Source organism: Phocoena phocoena, chromosome 12 (assembly GCF_963924675.1).
Source record: "Phocoena phocoena chromosome 12, mPhoPho1.1, whole genome shotgun sequence".
NCBI classification, from domain to species: Eukaryota; Metazoa; Chordata; class Mammalia; order Artiodactyla; family Phocoenidae; genus Phocoena; species Phocoena phocoena.
Window position 1 is genome coordinate 47621265 of NC_089230.1, and position 19029 is coordinate 47640293.

The 19029-nt window shown below is 47.3% G+C and overlaps 1 protein-coding gene across 3 annotated transcripts in view; it reads left to right on the forward strand.

Moving 5' to 3' along the window:
* Positions 1-16962, forward strand: part of FYN (FYN proto-oncogene, Src family tyrosine kinase) — a 149328-nt gene extending 132366 nt beyond the window's left edge. For 2 of the 3 annotated variants that reach the window (XM_065888694.1, XM_065888695.1), the window contains 2 exons: positions 5478-5609; positions 16293-16962. In XM_065888694.1, the coding sequence (XP_065744766.1) occupies positions 5478-5609; positions 16293-16501 (341 nt within the window). In that variant the 3' untranslated portion in view covers positions 16502-16962. The remainder of the gene's footprint in view (positions 1-5477; positions 5610-16292) is intronic. The other variant, XM_065888696.1, reaches the window with a different exon arrangement.
* Positions 16963-19029: the final 2067 nt, after the last annotated feature.

The following is a 19029-nucleotide window of genomic DNA, read 5'->3' on the forward strand; positions in this document are numbered from 1 at the left end:
GTTTTAAAGACAAGGAGAGGGTGAGGTAGAGGATGCTCACAGGCCCCAGTGGCTCCCCACCACACCCAGGTGGGATCCAGAGTCCTTAGTGTGACTTGACGAACCCACAAAATCTGTGCTTGTAGCCCATTTTATTCTTCTTTATAGCACTTGTCGCTGTCTGACATATATAACGGCCATTCGTTTATTTTATCTCCTTCCCAAGCTAGCCTGCAGGCCCCCTGAGAGCAGGAGGTTGCATTCACTATGGTAGCCCCAGCACTAAGGACCACGCCAGGCACATAGGAAACTCCAGAAATACTTACGGTAGGAAGAGAGAGAACAAGACCAGTCCAGCAGGGGTGGGATCTTCTGTTGTCTGGTGGACAAACTTTGATAACTGAATAAATCCACAGCTCTCTCCTTTCTCTTACTTAGAACATGGATGGTTGTTAACCTTACTCTAAAGAAGACCAGTGAGGTGGAATGATTGCTATCCAGTCACCTGCTTCCATCCCAGTCTGTTAAAAAAAAAAAAAAAAAGGATTTTCCACTTTGTTTGGCTGTGAATGCTCCAAGGCCTCTGGCCACCTTGTCTTTCTCCGGCTCTTACCCCCCAGCTTCAGCCCCAGGCCCCTCAGAGAGCCAAGTCCAGGATTCCCACCACCTCAGACAGGTTCACTCAGACCCAAAGGGGTTCTGAACACCCTTCATCTGGCACTAAAATCAGGGTTTTTCCAGGTGTTTTTAAGTTTCATTAGTGTGTGACAGATGCTTTTCTACTGTAGTTAACAGTTGTCAAACACGTAAAAGCGCATCCAGGTGGTTATAGACAGCGACACTGGTCACTGAGGACAAGGCGAGGACTCGCCAGAGAGCAGGGAACTGATAATAAGCCCCATAAGGAACCGAGGTTGTTCAGCCTGGAAGGGAAGGCCCGGTGGCCTACCAGTGTCCAGTCACTCATTCATTCAGCACCCCCTTACCTAGTGCCTTTTGTGCATGAGGCACTGGGCTCAATACTGGAGACACGGTGGCCATCCAGAAAGACACATGCCAGCCCCCGAGGACAGTATCTATGGAGAAAAACGCACTTCTGACAGCTCACACGCTTACTGCACTTAAATGGTAACAGCCGCAAAGAACCAGACACTCTGGCAGTGCAGAGCTAGGGAAACTGCCCCAGTCTTAGTGCCCGGGCCAGGGTTCCCATACCAGAAGCACTTAGGCCAGGAACAAAGGAGAGCAGGAGTCAACCATGGGGCAGGAGTAGGGTGGGACTTGCGGCAAAGCCAACAGCCTGCCTGGAGGCCCTGCAGCAGGAAGGACGGTCAGAGGAGGTCATGGGGCCAGTGAGGCAACAGAGGAGGCAACAGAGGCTCCGGATAACAGGAGGAGGCTGGGGAGTGGGAAGGAGGGACCAGAGTGTGCATGTGGGCCCAAGTGGAAGGCAGTGCAGGAAGGAGGCAGGTGGCAGGGAGCAAGTGAGGACTGGAGTGCAGGTAGTGAGGATGAAGAGGGGCAGACACCTTCAAGGGTGTGAAGTAGGCTCAATGTAGACGACGCTAAAGCAGCAGAGGCCAAAGATGACTCCATGAAGATCTGTCGAGCTCGTCTAGGTAGGCTCCGTGCTGCTTACCTGAGTGCACAGTGGAGAACCAGTAGACACGGCATCCAGAAGGAAGATTCTCAGCATTCTGGTGTCCTCACTTAGGCAGCTTCCAAGGCAGCAAACACTGAAAAAGCAGCAGAATCGTGGGGAGGATACATTGTGGATATTGTGTTTGAGAGGCCCTGTGAGGTCCCAGTGGAGGCTCTGAGGAGGGAATTGGTTTTACGGGTCAGGAACTCAGGAGGGGAGGTCCTATCAGATAATACGGATGCAGGCGTCACTGGAGTCAGGGTAGTCGTTGAAGCCGCGGGAGTAGAATCTCCCTGTTGGTCACAAGGCTGATGCCCACTCATTTCACATCTTCGGAGACTTTAGAGAAGCAGGCGTGAGGTATCTATAAGAAATGATTATTTAAAACACTGCTATGTTTACTGGACACAGTAAATGATTTAGCCTGAGGCTAGCTGGTCCTGTTGCTATTCTGGGAGGTAAATGACCAAAGTACAAAGATATTCTACCTGTAGTGTGGTTCCGGGACCTGGGCCCCAATGATAGCACCAAGTCAGGCTTTCAGCAATGAGTTAACCTTGGGAAGTTGGTAAAATCTGCAGACACTGCCTGGAAAACATCGGTGGAAAAGATGCTTTCAAGTCCATACATAAATCCATATAGATTATGTGTGGCCTTTGTCTGTTGGCTTAACAGAATCCTAAACTGTTTAATTCAGTAAGAAATAAAAACTAGAGTGATGATAATTTCCGTATTTTTTAGTTCACCTAAACATTGAACGAGCACACTAAGAGTTTCCAGGTCCTTCATAGCCTGTGGTATCAGTGGCACAGATCATCATACCTGCATCGGCTGCTGTTACTTCCTCCGGTGAAGTACAGAGGAGAGGAAATTGTTTTGGCATCTAATCCTGTTCCCAAACAAGAGAATTTCAGGAAGAGCAAATCAGCTAGTTACATGACAACACCAAGTTCATTGTGGTGTAGGTGTCCTGACATTGTCCCCTTTTTTCTACAAATCCATACCAATTAGAAGACAACTTTGATCCTGGCTTTATGCCTACTGTGATATCTATGAAATATCTGTGAAATCTGAGGGAGGAGAGCTTTATTTTGAGGGAAAAGGCAATGTTTACACCTAGGAGGTCCTTCCTTCCAGGCTTCTGAGGTTTCCTAACTTTACCCAAGGAGAGAGCCCATCCAGCCCCCAGCAGGGTGGTATCCTTGGCAACCTTAGGGATGCTGTTCTCAGAGACCGGGATTTGCAGTGTGCAACCGCATGGCCATTTGCAGAGACCCCTGTGCAAGCCCCAGGTGAACTCTCCCTGATGTGGAGCTGCATCTGTACCCTCAGGAGGGGGGAAATGAAAATGAGGGGAAATTGAGGTACTGAGATGAGTAGAAGAGTGAGCATTGATTAGTTCTTCTCAGTTGAAACCTCACTTAATCGCTAACAGCTTATCAGTGCTTTAATTTAACATTTTGTCTTCCTTGAAACTGTGAGTTATCTTTAGAGAACCTTCTTTTGTCAACAGTGGCTGCTATTTTGGGCCCAAAACAAAGTAGGAGAAATCAAAGACATTCTTCATTTTTTCCCCTCCAAATGTATTAGGTATAAATACATTGCTTATCTTAGAAAGAAAACTAATGCAGAATAAACTAATGCAGAATAAACTAATGCAGAATAAACTAATGCAGAATAAACTAATGCAGAATAAACTTACGTAAGTACACTCCTGCTCGCAAGTCAAAGCACATATCTACAAATGATTTCCTATCAGAGATCCATTACAACCTTTGTTTCAACTTATATTTTGAAGGTTTATATATTATAGCTCTTGTTGTAGACGATACAATGAGAAAATAATAAAGCAGACTAGCACAACTGACTGATATATTGATAATTGCTTTTTTTTTAATCTGAAATTATGAAATCTTCTCTCAGAAAATCCAAAATGACTTTATCCCAATTTTAAACAGTTTACTTTCAGCACTCACATCTTGAGCAACGTGGAGTGATTCCAAGAAGGGAAGAAAGGCTTTTTTTGCTTGTCATTTTATTTGCAGGATTTGTGTCTGCACAGTGGAGAAAACTGTTCTGTTTGCTTCGGAGACAGACATAGATTTCCAAGCCATTTGGCTCAAGAGATGGTTTAAATAGGAATGAATTTAATATACCTTTAATTCTCTGAAATAAGAGAATTCCAGCTGAGGTTTGGTCCAGGGCAAAGTTGGCTCTCGACACTGAAGAAAATCTATCACATTAATCCCAGAGGCTCAGAGTCCAAAGCTGCGTGAACAGAATGCTGGAGGATAGGAAGTGTGAGAAGAATGCTTTGAAAGAAACTTTAAAAACAAAATGACTGTTCAGAGAATACCAGACCTTGCAACACTTAAGCAAAGATATAAGTAATTATGCTTGAGAAACATAGCTAATTAAAAATAACTCGATGCGTAAAAGGAAGAAAAACTATAGAATAACTTCTCTGTTCCAGTGTTAATGTGAGATGCAATGGAATAAAATAGTAGGATTTTTTTTTTAATTTCATTTCACGGGCATAGAAGAGATGGAGAGGAAAATTATATTGCCAGAAGATGCCAGGGTAGATTTGCTGAAGATGTTATCATGTACTGTATTTAAAACAAAAATCTAATTGCTGTAATTTATCCTAACCTCTGGTTATTAAAACACTGCTAATTCAAAGATTTTAATCATTTGCCAGTTTTACACATAATGGCTTTTCATAGAAGATACTGTGAAAATTTCTCATTTTGTCCGCCTTTGTATGATTTTTTTTTAGGAGTTCCTAAGTAAAACTAACATGCTTTAAACATATAATTTTGTTTACATCACTAATAAAAATTGCCTGCTTAGTTTGTTCAGTGAAATATCTGAAACTGCTTTATCATTGCTGAGCCTAATGTGTGAGAGTGCAGGCTGCTGAATCAATTTTAATTCCCCGTATCTACATCTCGCTTCAGAAGAAGCAGGGTGGACCCCACCCTTCCTTTTTGATTAGAGAAAGGATTCTTTTAATCGGAGACATTTGAAAGAAAAGATTCTACTCACTTTGGCACAAAGTTTGCTTCTTGGTCTTGAGAAATTAGACTCATAAGACAGTCACTGAGATAAAACCACTGTTTAAAAACAAACATTAGATAGTACCCTGTCTGGCTGGTGGGAGAAAGGTAGGGAGGTAAGCAAGGGATCATACAGTGCAGAAGAAAAACCTATCCCAGAATTAAAGGTGGCCACTATCAGGGGAAAGGGTGGAAGGAAGAAAGAGAGTGTACAGGGGAAGCAGACAGAGGCAAAGTCATTTCTCTGCTGTAGATGTAGGAGGCGTTGGGGAAATACAGTCCATCTCAGCATAACACCAGGGCAGCAGTGAATTGTCTTCACCCTGGGAGAAGTGTGGTGGCTTGATCTGGTTTTTATGTACCTCAGTAAGAGCAGACTATGGTCTTACATACTAAAGGATTCTTGAGAGTAGCAGTGTGATTTAATTCTATGTGTATTTATTAAAATATAACTTTATTTGAAAGCAAAAGAAAAAATATATAGTTTCCTAAATCACAAGTTAGCCCTACCTCCAGACCAAACCTATGTCTTTCAATAGGTTTGTAGATTCAAGTTCTAAAGGCCAGAACTTTAAGCGGCCTTCAAGCCCAGCCCTTTGATGGGACTTGCTTAAGGTCGCAGAGCCAGAAGCAGACCCCACAGCTGCTCAGTCCTAGTCTGTGTCCTGTCTCCCCTGCTTCCCATCCTCCTCTCTGAACCTGATCCCAGGAAAGCACTTCCACTTGCTCTTCCTTCCCAGCCCCACACCCAGCGCCATGCTCTCTGCCTGACAAGTAACCGGGTGTTCTTCCCGCAGGTGCAAAGTTCCCCATTAAGTGGACAGCCCCCGAAGCAGCCCTGTATGGGAGGTTCACAATCAAGTCTGACGTGTGGTCTTTTGGAATCTTACTTACAGAGCTGGTCACCAAAGGAAGAGTTCCGTACCCAGGTAAGGGCAGGGCACAGCAGAAATGGGCCTGGGTGGATGCTCTCCCAGCACCATTTGGGGAATCTCCCAGCACCATTTGGGGAACCTTCACCCTGTTTGCCTTCTAAACCCCATCCTCAGCTTTCTGCCAAGCATGAGTTTGAAGCACATGGACAGGTATTTAGCCAGAGAAAAGCAGAAGTGGGAGCCCCGTGGTAGGTAGACAAGCAGCCACCGTGAACCGTGTGCCAGGATTAATGCAATTAGTAGCTGGTGAATGCTTCAGCCCGCCCCAGTTCATGGGTTCTCTCCTCTCTCAGTAAGAGTGTGGGTCCCTGGCTCCCAGGGCAGAAGTGTCACTGGCAGAACCTCTGCCCACATGGAGTTTGCAGACACTTCTGGGAAAGAGGAGAAAAGCCCTCACTGCTTTCTGATTACTCTGTAGCACTGACCCAGGGAGTGAACCTGGCAGGAAGATGTCAGGACCTGCCCTCTCTGCAGGCCCCGCTCCAGATGGCCAGAGACAACAGAGGCACATGGGAAACGCAATTTAGAAGCCACTCACTGCACGTTTCTTGGTTTTGTTTTTTGTGGGGTTTTTTGTTTGGTTGGGTTTTTTTTGGCGGGGGGTGGGGGGGTTGGCCATGCCGTGCGCCTTGCAGGATCTCAATTCCCAGACCAGGAATTGAACCCGGCCCACTGTACTGAAAGCCCAGAATCCTAACCACTAGGCCACCAGGGAACTCCCTCACTGCACGTTTCTGAACAGTTAAAATATGCTCTACAAAAGCAAGTATAGTGTAAAGACATTGGAGATTCTTAAGCCCTGGAATTTTTCTGGATTGTCAGAGTCATGCTCTCCAAAGAAACCACGGGTTTTAGGTTATTCTCGCTTGAATTCATTAATTTAGACAGATGGTGACATAAAGGATAATCGTGCCATTTTACCTCCACGCTTTAGTGGTTATAGCGCAGGGACGATCTGCTTTCTGAAATGTTAAGGACATATTTTTCAGTTACTGTTGAGTGCAGAAAGAACCTAGCTCCCCATCATTTCCTGCCTAAGAAAGGAGCTTTTAAAAATAAAAAAGCAGCCACAGAAACGATAGTGGAGATTAACGAGGAATTGAGGGCTCTTGCAAATCCTCAGTTTGTAATCGTATCTTTGCAGTCAGAGGAGCCGGCGAGGGCCGATTAATTTGTAATCCCTTTGTTCCCTTTTTATGATTGTTTCTGGTCATCTTGGGAGAATGCAGAGAAGTAAAGAAGATCTCTTTCTGGGTTGGTCGTAGCCTCAGGACTCCTAGGAGAGCCAGGTTGGCACAGAGGCAAAATTGACAAATTCCCTGTCTCTGAAGCACCAGCACTGGCGGTTAGAGATGCAGGCAGAAGGCAGTTTTATGGATGCTGTGGCGACTGCTGCCCCCGGCACGCACAACGTGGGCAGCTGCTCTGGGAATAGCCAACTAGCACGGCAGAAAGGGCTGCCCCGGAGGGGCCTGGAGCACAGCACGGGCATTTTTGAATGGCTCCTCAAGGGGGAGAATGTGCAGGTCTCGGGATTTTGAAGATGTGAAGGCACCTCTTTTTTTATTGTCTGAATTTTGAATGAATCTCTTCCTGAGTCCCCCAAGTTTCCAGCCCCCCGATGTGTTAAATGCAGCTGTGGGGGAAGGTTAACGTTTTGCGTTTCTGTGAAGCCTTTCCTTCCAGGAAGACAAAGCTGTTTTTTGTTTCTCAGGGTCACACGCAGAAACCAAGACAAAGGGGAGAGGGGGGCGGCAGCCTCAGAGAAGGAAGGCAGGTGTGTGTTTCTGAGGGAGAGTCTTTTGTCGCGTTTGGTTTTGGCATAAAGAAAGCGGCCTCACTTTACAACTTAGGCTGGGATTTTCATTAATTCGGCGTAGCGTCAGTAGGTGTGACCGCGCCTGGCATTTTGCTCGACCTGGGAAATCAATATAAACAAGGCATTCATACTCTCAGCAAGCACTGATGAGAACGGTCCTCAAGCAAGACACTGTTTTAGTGGCTGGAGCTAGAACAGTGAGCAAAGGAATGAATCCAGTCCCTGCACTCACAGAGCTTGCAAGTCAGATGGAGAAAGTGTGCATCAAATCCAGGAAGAAATCAGCCTTTTTTCTTACTTCTCTATCATTAGAGGAAATCATCTTCGAGGGATGGAGTACTTGAACTCACCCGCCGTGGGCCCCCAATCTTAATTGTGATAATGGGGGAGGGGCCCCGATTCAGGTATCTGCATACAGCAGGTCCTGAGAAGGGCCTTTCACTCAGAATCCCGTGAGGATGGCAAAGGGTTTGACAGGGGAACCAAGTCCGCTTTACTGCACTTAGTTACACACTCCGAGCAACTGCTGACACGCCGGGGGCTTTGACAGCCACCCTAATTCTGCGAGGGCGGCAGAGAGAAGGGGCCACGACTGGGAAGCTTCACGGAGAAGAAGGCACGTGGGGTTTCCCCCTCAAGTTGAGGAAGAGGGTCCCAGACAAGGACGGGCATGCGGAAGGGCGCCCGCTCAAGGAGCCGCAGGCTTAGTCTGCGGAGGAGGCCGTGAGGCAGGGGTACCCGGACCAGCAGCTGGAAAGCCTGGCCAGAGCCCACCGTGAGGGGCCTGGTGCTGCCACAGGGAGGCCTGGCCGGTCTGCCGTGGTGGCCAGGGGGCCGTGGCAGCCAGGGCGTGATGGGAGCCATGGAAAGTTGTTCCCTGACCTGCCCCTCGCCGTGGATGCTGCTTGTTTTTGTTCTTTAACACAGCTGTCATCACATTTAATCGGACTTCTGAATCTCACAGTACACTCTTCTTGAGGGATCCCTTTTACATAGAGGGATTCCAATTATAGGATGATTACCTTAATGAAGAAGAATAACCGCTAAGGAACAGTCATTCAGCTTCACCCAGTGTCGCCATGGAAGGAAGGCCCTTCCTGTCCGCGTCCTCGCCGTCTGTTGGTGCGACCGCGTGGGCAGTATGTGCTGAGGGACTGCTCCTCCGCTGCCCTGGGTCCTCGTGCCTGTGGACAGCACCCAGGACAGACCCCTAGTCCCCTTCCACCGTGATTTCCATCCTGACTTCTCAATGCAGTCATTTCTCAGGTGGCTAGAGTGTATTTTCACGTAATTCTTGTTGCAAGAGCAGTAGGTGGAGACACATTTTTCTGAACTCTTTCATACCTGAGAGTGGCTTTCTGTCACCTTCACACACAGGAAAGTTACTTCGGCTGGTGGTGAGGATGGGGGTCAAGGGGGAAGGGAAAGTGACTTCCCCACTGCCCCATGGTGGGCTGTCATCCTCTGGTGCAGTGACCCCCTTTCATAGAATTTCCCGCTTCCGGTCTCTCCCCCCTTCCCCTCCCCCACCATTCTATCACTGTCACCACCAGAGTTATCCTGGAAAACACAGACCCGCTTATCCTACTCTACTAGTTAACAAGTCCATGGCTCCCCCTTGTCTTCCAGATAAACTCCAGAAGCCTTTGTTTGCATTGTCCTTCATACCTCTTCCCTTCAGTCATTCCACAAATATTTATTGAATACCTGCTATATGCCACGTGCCGTTTAGGCCCCAGGAGTGTAGCTGTGAACCAAAAGACAAAAACTGTCCTCCTGAACTTTTCATACCTTAGAGGAGAGAGACAATAACACAAATAAACAAAATGTATTCAGCACTGGCTGGTGGTAATGGGTAAGGAGAAGAATAAAACGGGGACGGGGATAGAGGGTAGCAAGGGAGGACCTCCCCAGGAAGATGACATCTGAGGAAGCGAGGCTCAGGGTCGATACGTGGGGGAGGAGCCTCCCTTCAGAGGCAACCGGAGCACAGAGGCCCTGAAGAACCGCCACAAGGCCCGTGTGTCTAGGGCAGAGGGAGCCAGAGGGCCAAGAGGCCCCAGGCAGATCAGTAGGGTCTTCCTGGGTCACGGTGAGGACTTGTGCTTTTACTGTTAGTGAGATGAGTGACTGATGGGTTTTGAGCGGGCAGCGTGACCAGACGTGATTTCTTGCTTGCCGCTTGCCAACGCTTCGCACCAAGAGATCTCTCTCAGACACGCAAGTCTCTCTTCTCAGCTCCACTCCCTGCCTCCGAATCCTTCAAAGCCCGGCCCAAACGCCCACCCCCTCCTTTGTGTAGCCTGCTCCATGTCTCTTCCTGGATTGCACCTTCTGCTTGCTTCCATGCCACTGGGTACATCTCTGCTGAAACCCTTGTCTTTGTGTCTCTATTTCCCAGTAGCTCTGAACTCTGAGAAGGGGGCTCCTTTTATGTGTTCCCCATGCCCAGCACAGTGTCTGCCCCATAGTACACTCTCAGGAAGTCTAAGTGAATGCATGGATGCATGCATGGATGGCTGTAGGCAGGGGGAGAAAAGATTATGCCTATGAGGCTTTTAAAACAAGACTTTGCCCATAGCCTGCAAAGCCTTTCAGCTCTATTTCATCATCTCCACAAATAAATATAGCATGTTTTTTCCCAGCCACAAAGTAGCCTCTGTCCTCAAAGTTGTTCTGAGAAACTGACCCCATGATCAGTTCAGACACCATGTCCCAGCACCGTTCTTAAGTGTATCACATTTATTCATCCATTTGAAGCACTTTCAACTCTTTTAACAACCGACAGCTGCCTGACTTCCGTGAATGCGTCTAGTCACTTGATTATGACTTGAAGAGGCAGATAACTAGTGAATGTATGGCATTTTCCTTAAAGAATTAGAAGTCTCCACCTTTGTCCTCCCTCTGCCCCACTCAGATGCCTCAGACAGAGCCTGAACTGTAGACTTACATTCCTCTCTGTTTAGCAGCCCATCACTGTCGCCTGCACTCTTATCCCCACTAGGCCCAGCGTGATGACAGGAGCAGGTTTCTCTTGGGGTGGGAAGAAGTTAGGGCTCTGCCGCCAGGAGAATGGGAGGTGGGATGAACCTTCGAATCTCAGCCAGGGGTGCTTTGTCCTCCCTGCCCCCATCCACAGTCTGCAGGCTTTTTCTTTCAGCTCCTGGTGTTCCCTCCAGAGGGAATCCTTCCTGGAATGCCCAGGAGTCGTGTTGTCACCTCCCCCCACAAAGTTTCTCTTGGCCAGTGTGGCAGGTGAAGGAGAGAGGGCGGGAGGAGAGGGCAGTTCTTCCCTATCTGTGCATTTCCGCGGCCTTCCCGGTGGGCACCCTTACCCTCACTGTCCCTTTTTCACGTTTCTGGGACAAAGGAGCTGTTCGTGATACTGTATTATCAACTTTAAACAACCTTTGTGTGTTATGGCACCTGAGTAGCCGTCATTTCTGTATTTATTAATAGAGTGGGCTTAATAAAAACAGCTGTCCTGAGCTTATCTGGTTAAGATGTGGAAAGAGAAACAAAACTAGTCATCCTTGTGCCTTCTCAAGGTCACTCCTTTATTTTCAACTATCCTCATGGAGCAACATCTATCTGCCCAAAATCTGTACTTTGATCTCATAACCAAAACCTAACTTGAAGCGTCCCAGTTGTAGCCCGGTAAGATAACTAGAGCACACAGTGATCTATCTGATAGCACGCTCTCGGGCTGAGCAAGCACCATTACCTGCGCCCTCCTTCCTTCTGCCCTCCCGGCACTCCCAGAAATTCTCAGCAGACAAGTAAACAGAAGGGCTTTTTCCAGGGTTTACGTAGAGGAGCCAGGGGGAGCCTCTGACGGAAACCCTTATGCACAATAGGGTCTAATTTCGTTTCAGTGGAAAGCTCGGTTTGCTCAAGTAAGCTGGATATCTGGGAACCTGAGCATCATTCCCATTGTCAAAGTGCTTAATTATAAACACGGCACAAAAATCCAGGTTCTCGCAACCCCTCGTCCAGCCCAGATGCAAACCTGCACGGGTAACAGTGAAGATCCCCTATTGTATAGAGATGGCCCCTCGGAGATCTGTATTAGGAAGCTGCACAAACGGAGAGCTATAAAGCCCAACACCTTCCGTTCATAGAAGACATTGTTTTCTTCAAAGAGCTAAAAGCACAGTGAATGTGGAGGTGTTCTCTTGACAAGTGGAGAAACTGAGGCCAGGGGAAGTCCAGTCACCTGCTGAGAGACACAGAGTCGAAGTAGTGAAGTGGCTCTGACAATGAAAATGAATTGTTTTCTTCCCTAAAGAACCCAAAAGAAAAGCGAGGAGACTCCACCGAGTTAACATCTAGCTCAAGGAAGAGGAATAGGAAAGTGTAAAAGAAAAGGAGGGAGGGGAAAAAAAGGAGAGAGGGAAGGAAAGCACACACGGGAAAGCAGACATTGTCGGCAACCATACGTAGTAAGGGTTGCAAAGTGAGAGTTGGAAACTGGACCTTAATTCGGGAACCTCGAGGAAGCCAGCAGCGTGATTTGGAAGGATAATGTGGTCATAATGGCAGGAAGCGAATGCAGTCCACTCGGCCAGAGAATCTCAGCTGCAGGATTTGGGGCAGACCACTGGAAAGGATGCTACTAGTGGCCACGTTTGAGAGCCTGAAGTGCAGGGTGGCAGGAGGCCCTCATGGAAGATGCAGAGAAGGGCAATTTGAAAAGCAAACCCCAGCACGGCAGGCTACACGGATTTTCTGTGAACTGAGGCCCACTGAGTTGTGCCCTGTGAGAGTGACCAGTGGAAATGGCCCATTTTCCTGACTGACGCCAGGGAGAGCAGGAAGGTAAGGAACTGCTGAGGTGGGAGCAAAGGAGGGCAGGCTGGAGTGAAAACAGAGAGCGCGTCTGCTCGCTGGCCGCCAAGCCCTGTGCCCCTTCTCTGACGCGGAGGTTGGGGACCAGGCAACACACCCTGGGGGGCTTTGTGGCCATGACACTTCCCACGGTGAGACACCACCGGCTGGTAGAGACCACCCTCCCATTGAAAAACAGTCTCTACTGCAGCTTCCCCTGAGAACTGTTGGTGACAGAGTTTCCCTAAAACATACACCATATTTTAAAGTTTCTATCTTTTCTGTTTCTCCCCTGGCCTTCTCCCCACTGAAGAAGGAAGAAAAGGGCAGAACATTCCCAGGCACCCTCCTCCACCGCCGCCCCCGTCCCTGCCCACCCCCCGTCTGCTTCCTCAATTGGAAGCAAGATACGAAGATTCATCTCTTCCAGCGTTTCCATGTCCCTCGGGATTCTGCTGACCACCCTGGCACTCAGTCTTCTGTGTGTTCCCTTCCCAGTCCCTGGCCCTCACCTCCCAGGTGTTGGATAAAACCAATGTCTTGGGAAAAGTGGCTAAAAAGAGGGGAGATAACAGTTTTCTTTGTAACAAAAATATGAAGCCATCTAAAAAGGAAACATGAAATAGTAGTATAAAGAGGAAAATCCATTTTTGCTAAAAAGAAATTCTTAAATATGATTTTTCAAAGTTCTTAGAGCCAAAAGTACTATTTTTTTAAAAATAGGAACACAACCCACTTATTCAGGGTGTTGTTTGTGAAATAAAAGCTGACCCAATCCTTGCTGAGTGGGCATCTCTTGGTTGCACGGTTACTGCTGCCGAGGCCCATCGTGAAGGTGCCAGGTCCACTTCTGGCTTATGGTTGGTTGGAAAAGAGCCAGCCCCATTCACATTGTCATTGTCAGCCAAGTGCGTTGTCTTACGTCCCACTTTTCCAGCAAAGCTGACGTTGGTATGTTTCTCTTTGGCCTGGTGCGTGGAATCGGTTTTGTGTGCTCCCCATGCCTGGGGAGCCTGGGTAGAGGCACGAGAGGGGAAAGAGGAGAAGTGAGTAGAGGGTGCAGGCAGAACGGAGGTGGAGAGTGTGCACAGGGGCTGGCGGCGAGGCTGCTGGTGCCCTGTCCCACGTGGGCCAAGGTCCAGCTCCGTCCCTGGTCACAGCTGCCTGGGAAGCAGGCTGCCTCGGGAGACGCTACATGCTGAGGGTCAAGCTGCCGCATCCGCTGCGTCCCAGGCTCAGGCAGAGCACTAGAGAATCAGGCTTGACCCAAGTGGCCAATTAAACTTTCCATTGGTGGAGACTGAATCAAGAGTTTCTAAAACATACATGCAGTCCTTGCATTTGAGTAGTTTGCTTTTCAAGGACATGCAACGTTGACTGACATAGGGCCGCAGAGCAATAGGAGAACGATTAGTTATACTCCGTGGTGTGGTTTTGGGTGGTCTCAGTGCCAGAATAAAGCATTAGAAGGCATTTGGGGGTGGGTTGTACCACCTCCAGAAGGGCCTGTCACACCTTCCGAGGTTTTAGACCTTCCACCTGTGGCTTCTGAGATACTGGTATTTTGAAACCAAGGTCTATACTGAAATACAAAGCAGGTGCTTTGGAGAAGGCCCGATACGCGCTTATGCTCTCTTCCTGACCCTTTCGGGGTGGCTGGAATGTGGTGGCTACTGCCACTTCTGATGCCGGAGCGTCCCAGCCAAAACCCTTGGGACTGGATGTACCTCAGAGTCTGACTCGTTTGTTTTTGTTTTTTTTTAGAAAGTCCATACAGTGCTTAGACCATAATTTATATAACACCCTAGGAGAGTCTGGGGCTGCACCCTGTGTTCAAACACATTCTTACTTCTATAGCGATAAGTATGAATGAAGACAAACAGTCGATAGCCTCACACCAGGTCAGGCTTTATGGCCGAATGAGGTGAGTTCGGATCAATTTTGCTGCCAAGTGAGTTTCCAGAACTTTTGCTTTGCAGAGCTTGTTGGATTTGGGGAACGTGGATAAGGACATGCTGGTCCCTGCCCCGTGCCCTGGTTTGTCCAGAGCGCTGCAGGACACTCCAGCGTCTCCCCTTGCTTCCAGCTCCCCCGTTCCATCCCGAGTTGTCAAAATGAGTTTTCAGTAGTGGGAGGAGGATTTAAGGTAATAAGCCTCAGAGCTGACTGAACATCCAACTGAAGTGGGCCCCTGTAAAGACAGGCATGGTGCAGAGGCAGGGGACCCAGATTCACTCACCGAACCTCTCTCACTAAAATAAGGGTCACCCCTGAAATGTGACCAAGGTTATATTAGAATAATTAAATCGCAGGCCTACTTCAACACAGCAGGAATAATACACGGATTTTATCCCCTCAAGGAATTACAGTGGCAGAGAATAAGAAAGCATCCTGAAAGGGTTTGGATAAGCTGTGACTGACAGGGCTGTGCTGGACAGCCACGGGAGCCGGGATCAACCCAGCTCCAAAAGCAACAACAAAGAGAACTGACAACAGATCCCGAAGTCTGAGTGTCCCCCACTCGGGGACAGGATTGTGACCTGGGCCCAGCTGCTCTGGCCAGGCTTACAGGGTTCTAGCCAGCAGGTTGCCACCTCCTCCAGCATTAAAGGGAGCTGCTACATGTATGCGCTGTGTCCTGCTGATGACATCCCTGAGAGCTGGGGGAAGAAATCTGGGTTTCTGAATGGCTGGAACTCGGGCTCTTGCTTTTGTAAATTAACTGGGTCAGAAGTTGGAGAGGATTATAGGCTCAGGGCCAAGGAGCAGCCAAAACATACAAGGGCTTGGCAGGCAATGGCAGAACATGATATGGCAGAAAAGGGAAGGAAAACCAGAGGAGAGAGCCCGGCAGTGATTGGGAAAGGGGTCAGGGCGTTCGGCTCACCCCAAGTGTGGTATTTCCTGTTCTGTCAAGAAGGCCAGCGTGCAGGGAGGTTGCATTCTCCTGAGGGTTAGCAATCTCCCAGAATGTCTCCTGTTAGCTCCAGGCATCCTGATGTTTCACTATCAGGCAGCTCCCCCGGCGGGTCGCAAAGGTCTCCAATGATAGATGGCCTGTCCAAGGTCATCAGTAAACACAGACGCCCTGTCTCCCCATCACAGTCATCAAACCTCAGGGCACCTAGGGGTCGCTGGGCTGGATGGTGCCCAGCGTGGTGGCGTGATGTCAGATCTCAGACAGCGGGGCACCAAGAGCTTGCCCAGGCACGAGGACAGCCAATTTATGAAGTTCATCAATGGAGCTCACGGGTCCTGTGAACAAAGGACGGTTTATTTTTCATTCCATGGATTTGTTTTTATCTGCTTCATTCATATTTTTCTCAGTTTAATTGAAGTGTAATTTACATACAATAGAATTCAACAATTTTAAGAATTCAGTGAGTTTTGTCAAGCATAAATAGTCACACCTCCACATACAGGATATAGCACATGTGTTGGCAGACTACAGCCCGTGGGCCAAATCCGGCTCCCACCCTGTTTTCGTTTTGTACCTTTTTAGACTTGTAGAAAAATAAATAAGATGAAGAATATGCGACAGGGACCGTATGCAACCCGCAGCACCTAAAATCTTTACCATCTGGCCTTTAGGGGGATGGTTTGCTGATACAGAATGTTTCCATCACTCCTTGGTGTTCCCTGCGGCCCCTCTGCAGGATTCCCCTCCCACTCCCCCCCCCCCCCCCCCCCCCGCCAGCAACCACTGACCTGCTTTCTATCACTGTAGTTTTACCTTTTCTAGAATTTCATATAAATGAAATCACACAGTATGTTGCCTTTTGTGTCTGGCTTCTTTCACTTATAATGCTTTTGAGATTCATCCTCTGGGGCTTTGCGTGTGTCAGTAGTGGGGTCCTTTTTTTATTTCTGAGTGGTGTGATAGCCCATTAAAGACAGGGTCTAATTTAAGACAGCCCTCAACATGTTTTAACCACCCGCAGGCTCCACGTAGAAGAAAGAGGAGGTGCAGGGGGCGGTGGCCGTGGCCAGGCAGCCCGGCGCGCCCGCTCTCATGGCCCTTGTCTTTGCAGGCATGAACAACCGGGAGGTGCTGGAGCAAGTGGAGCGCGGCTACAGGATGCCCTGTCCGCAGGACTGCCCCATCTCCCTCCACGAGCTCATGATCCACTGCTGGAAAAAGGACCCCGAAGAGCGGCCCACTTTCGAGTACTTGCAGGGCTTCCTGGAAGACTACTTCACCGCCACAGAGCCCCAGTATCAGCCTGGTGAAAACCTGTAAGACCTGGGTCTGCAGAGAGAGGCCTGGTCCAAGAGGCTTCCCCGCCCCCTCCCCATTAGCTTTCAATTCCGTAGCCAGCTGCTCCGAGCAGAGCAGTGAGAACTGTCCAGGATCAGATTGCATGTGACTCTGAAGCTGACGAACTTCCATGGCCCTCATTAATGACACTTGTCCCCAAATCCGAACCTCCTCTGTGAAGCATACGAGACAGAACCTTGTTATTTCTCAGACTTTGGAAAATGCGTTGTATCGATGTTATGTAACAGGCCAAACCTCTGTTCAGTGTAAATAGTTATTCCAGTGCCAACGATCCTAGTGCTTTCCTTTTTTTAAAATGCAAATCCTATGTGATTTTAACTCTGTCTTCACCTGATTCAACTAAAAAAAAAAGTATTATTTTCCAAAAGTGGCCTCTTTGTCTAAAACAATAAAATTTTTTTTCATGTTTTAACAAAAACCAACCAGGACAGGTGTTTGTTTTTTTTTCTTTTTTCTAAATACGAATATATATAATATATACATCCCTGTACATACACCATGTGGGTGCTAACGTGGAGACCGTGGCCAACGTGGGCCACAGAGCTTCGGGACCCAGAGTGAGGATTTGACTGGAAAATCAACATAAAAGCACCGGTGTTATTCTGAAAACCAGTGGCCTCGTTCTTTGGCTTTTGCAAAACATGATTTGATTTTTTTTTTTTTAATTTGGATTGCACTTTTTTGGTTCATGACTGCGCCTGTAGATGGCTGTTACTTTGACTCTTTTCAGCAGCACCCCCCACCCCCAGCTGAATTCACAAGTTCTGTTTCCAGTATTTGCTTCGACTTACTACGATCTTGAAACTTAAAAGTGAGCCTCTTTAAAGCAAGCAAGTGGCCGATACTACCAGGGGAACTAGAAGATGGATACCACACAAACTTCTTGTATAAAACATGAATGCTGAAATGTTTCCAACTTTTTTAATTTAATAAACCTTGTAACCACATTTAAATGGTCTAAAACCCATAGCACTGTAGTCGTGGCAACCTGCTAAACTTTCTCATTCAACTAACCCTTATGGGAAGGTGAGGGTGGGAGGTCGTACATTTCCCATTGTAAAATAAGTGTTTGAATGTCCTGTACTGCTAATGAAATGACTTTCTCTATGTCCAAGGGTCCTCCAGTGAAATAACTATGCACTACTTTACATCTCATGGGGAAGCACAAAAAAAAGTATTACATTCTTAGTTGCTGTTTGTACCAACTTTGAATTACATATGTTTAACAAGTCAAAAACCCTATTTCTATTGAGTTTTTAATACTGAGTGGCAACTCTGAAGTCTTAATTCCTTTTTTGTTATGATTTCTTTGTGAGTTTACATTTTTAAATTGTTTAACTTTCTTAATTTAGTAATTAAAAAGACAGCATTTTACATTTGGATTTTTTTTTTTTGTTCATTTGTTTAAATCATGGAAGGTACTTTAGGAGTGACATATCTGTCCCATACCAAGTGGTAAGGAGTCACCTGGAGAGTTTAACCATTGTGCAATGATTTCCAAATGGCAGAAACATTCAGAACACCTGGAGTGGGGTTTTATTCCCCCCCCCCCAAGAAAGGCTGGGCTATTGTCTAGTTAATTCAGAGGATTGTTAAAGGAAGACTAGGCATACCTTAACATTTTATCAGGCATTTTTGCTAACTAAAATTTTCTGTGTCCCACTTGTAGGAGAAAGAGACAATTGCAAGAAGAATCTTTCTTGTCCTGGAGTCAATACATATGTTTCCCAGTGTCCCTCCACCCCTGTAATGAAGTCGCTCAGCAGGGGAACAGCCTGGTGTTGCAGAAGGGGCAGTAGGTGGACTGGGCCAACAGGCGGGGCCTGGCTCCGCACTCATTCAGCTGCATGCATTCAACAGCCACCTGGAATCTCGCCCTTTCAGGTCCTGTCTGTAGAAATGAGGGGGTTGGATGAGATTTGCTGTAGGCTCCTACATCTGAGATCCTGGGATTCTAAGATCACTGATGACGTGTAGAATTACACAAAGAGGACAGTTTTCTTGCTGAAATAGCCTTTATATTTAGAAAGTTTCTGACATTTTTTAAGTGAAACAGGGATTTTCTGGCTAACCAAGTTTTCGTGGTGTTGGTTTTGGTATTAATACAATTGCTAAATGGATAAAATTTCAAAGATCTTGTTACATACAATTATCACAATACTGGGCAATTTGTTAACACATTCTAGATATTTTTAAAGATATAACTTTGTTTTTCATCTTCACTTCCCAGTAGGTCGGATAATTTTCAAGTACTCTCTGGGGGATTTTTGTGTCTGTTTTTGACTTGGTCATTCAAAAAGATCTGAAAAAGTCATAACAGCCTGTTTTAAACAGATTTTTAAAGGAAAGCAGTCTCTTCAAAGTATAGCCTTCAATTCATCAATTGAGTTAACTGTGGATTCTCTCACATGAAGCAAAACTCAAGACTTGGGTTAACTTGAGGACACACTTACGAAATACAGCTCGCTGGAACCATTCTGAAACAGAGT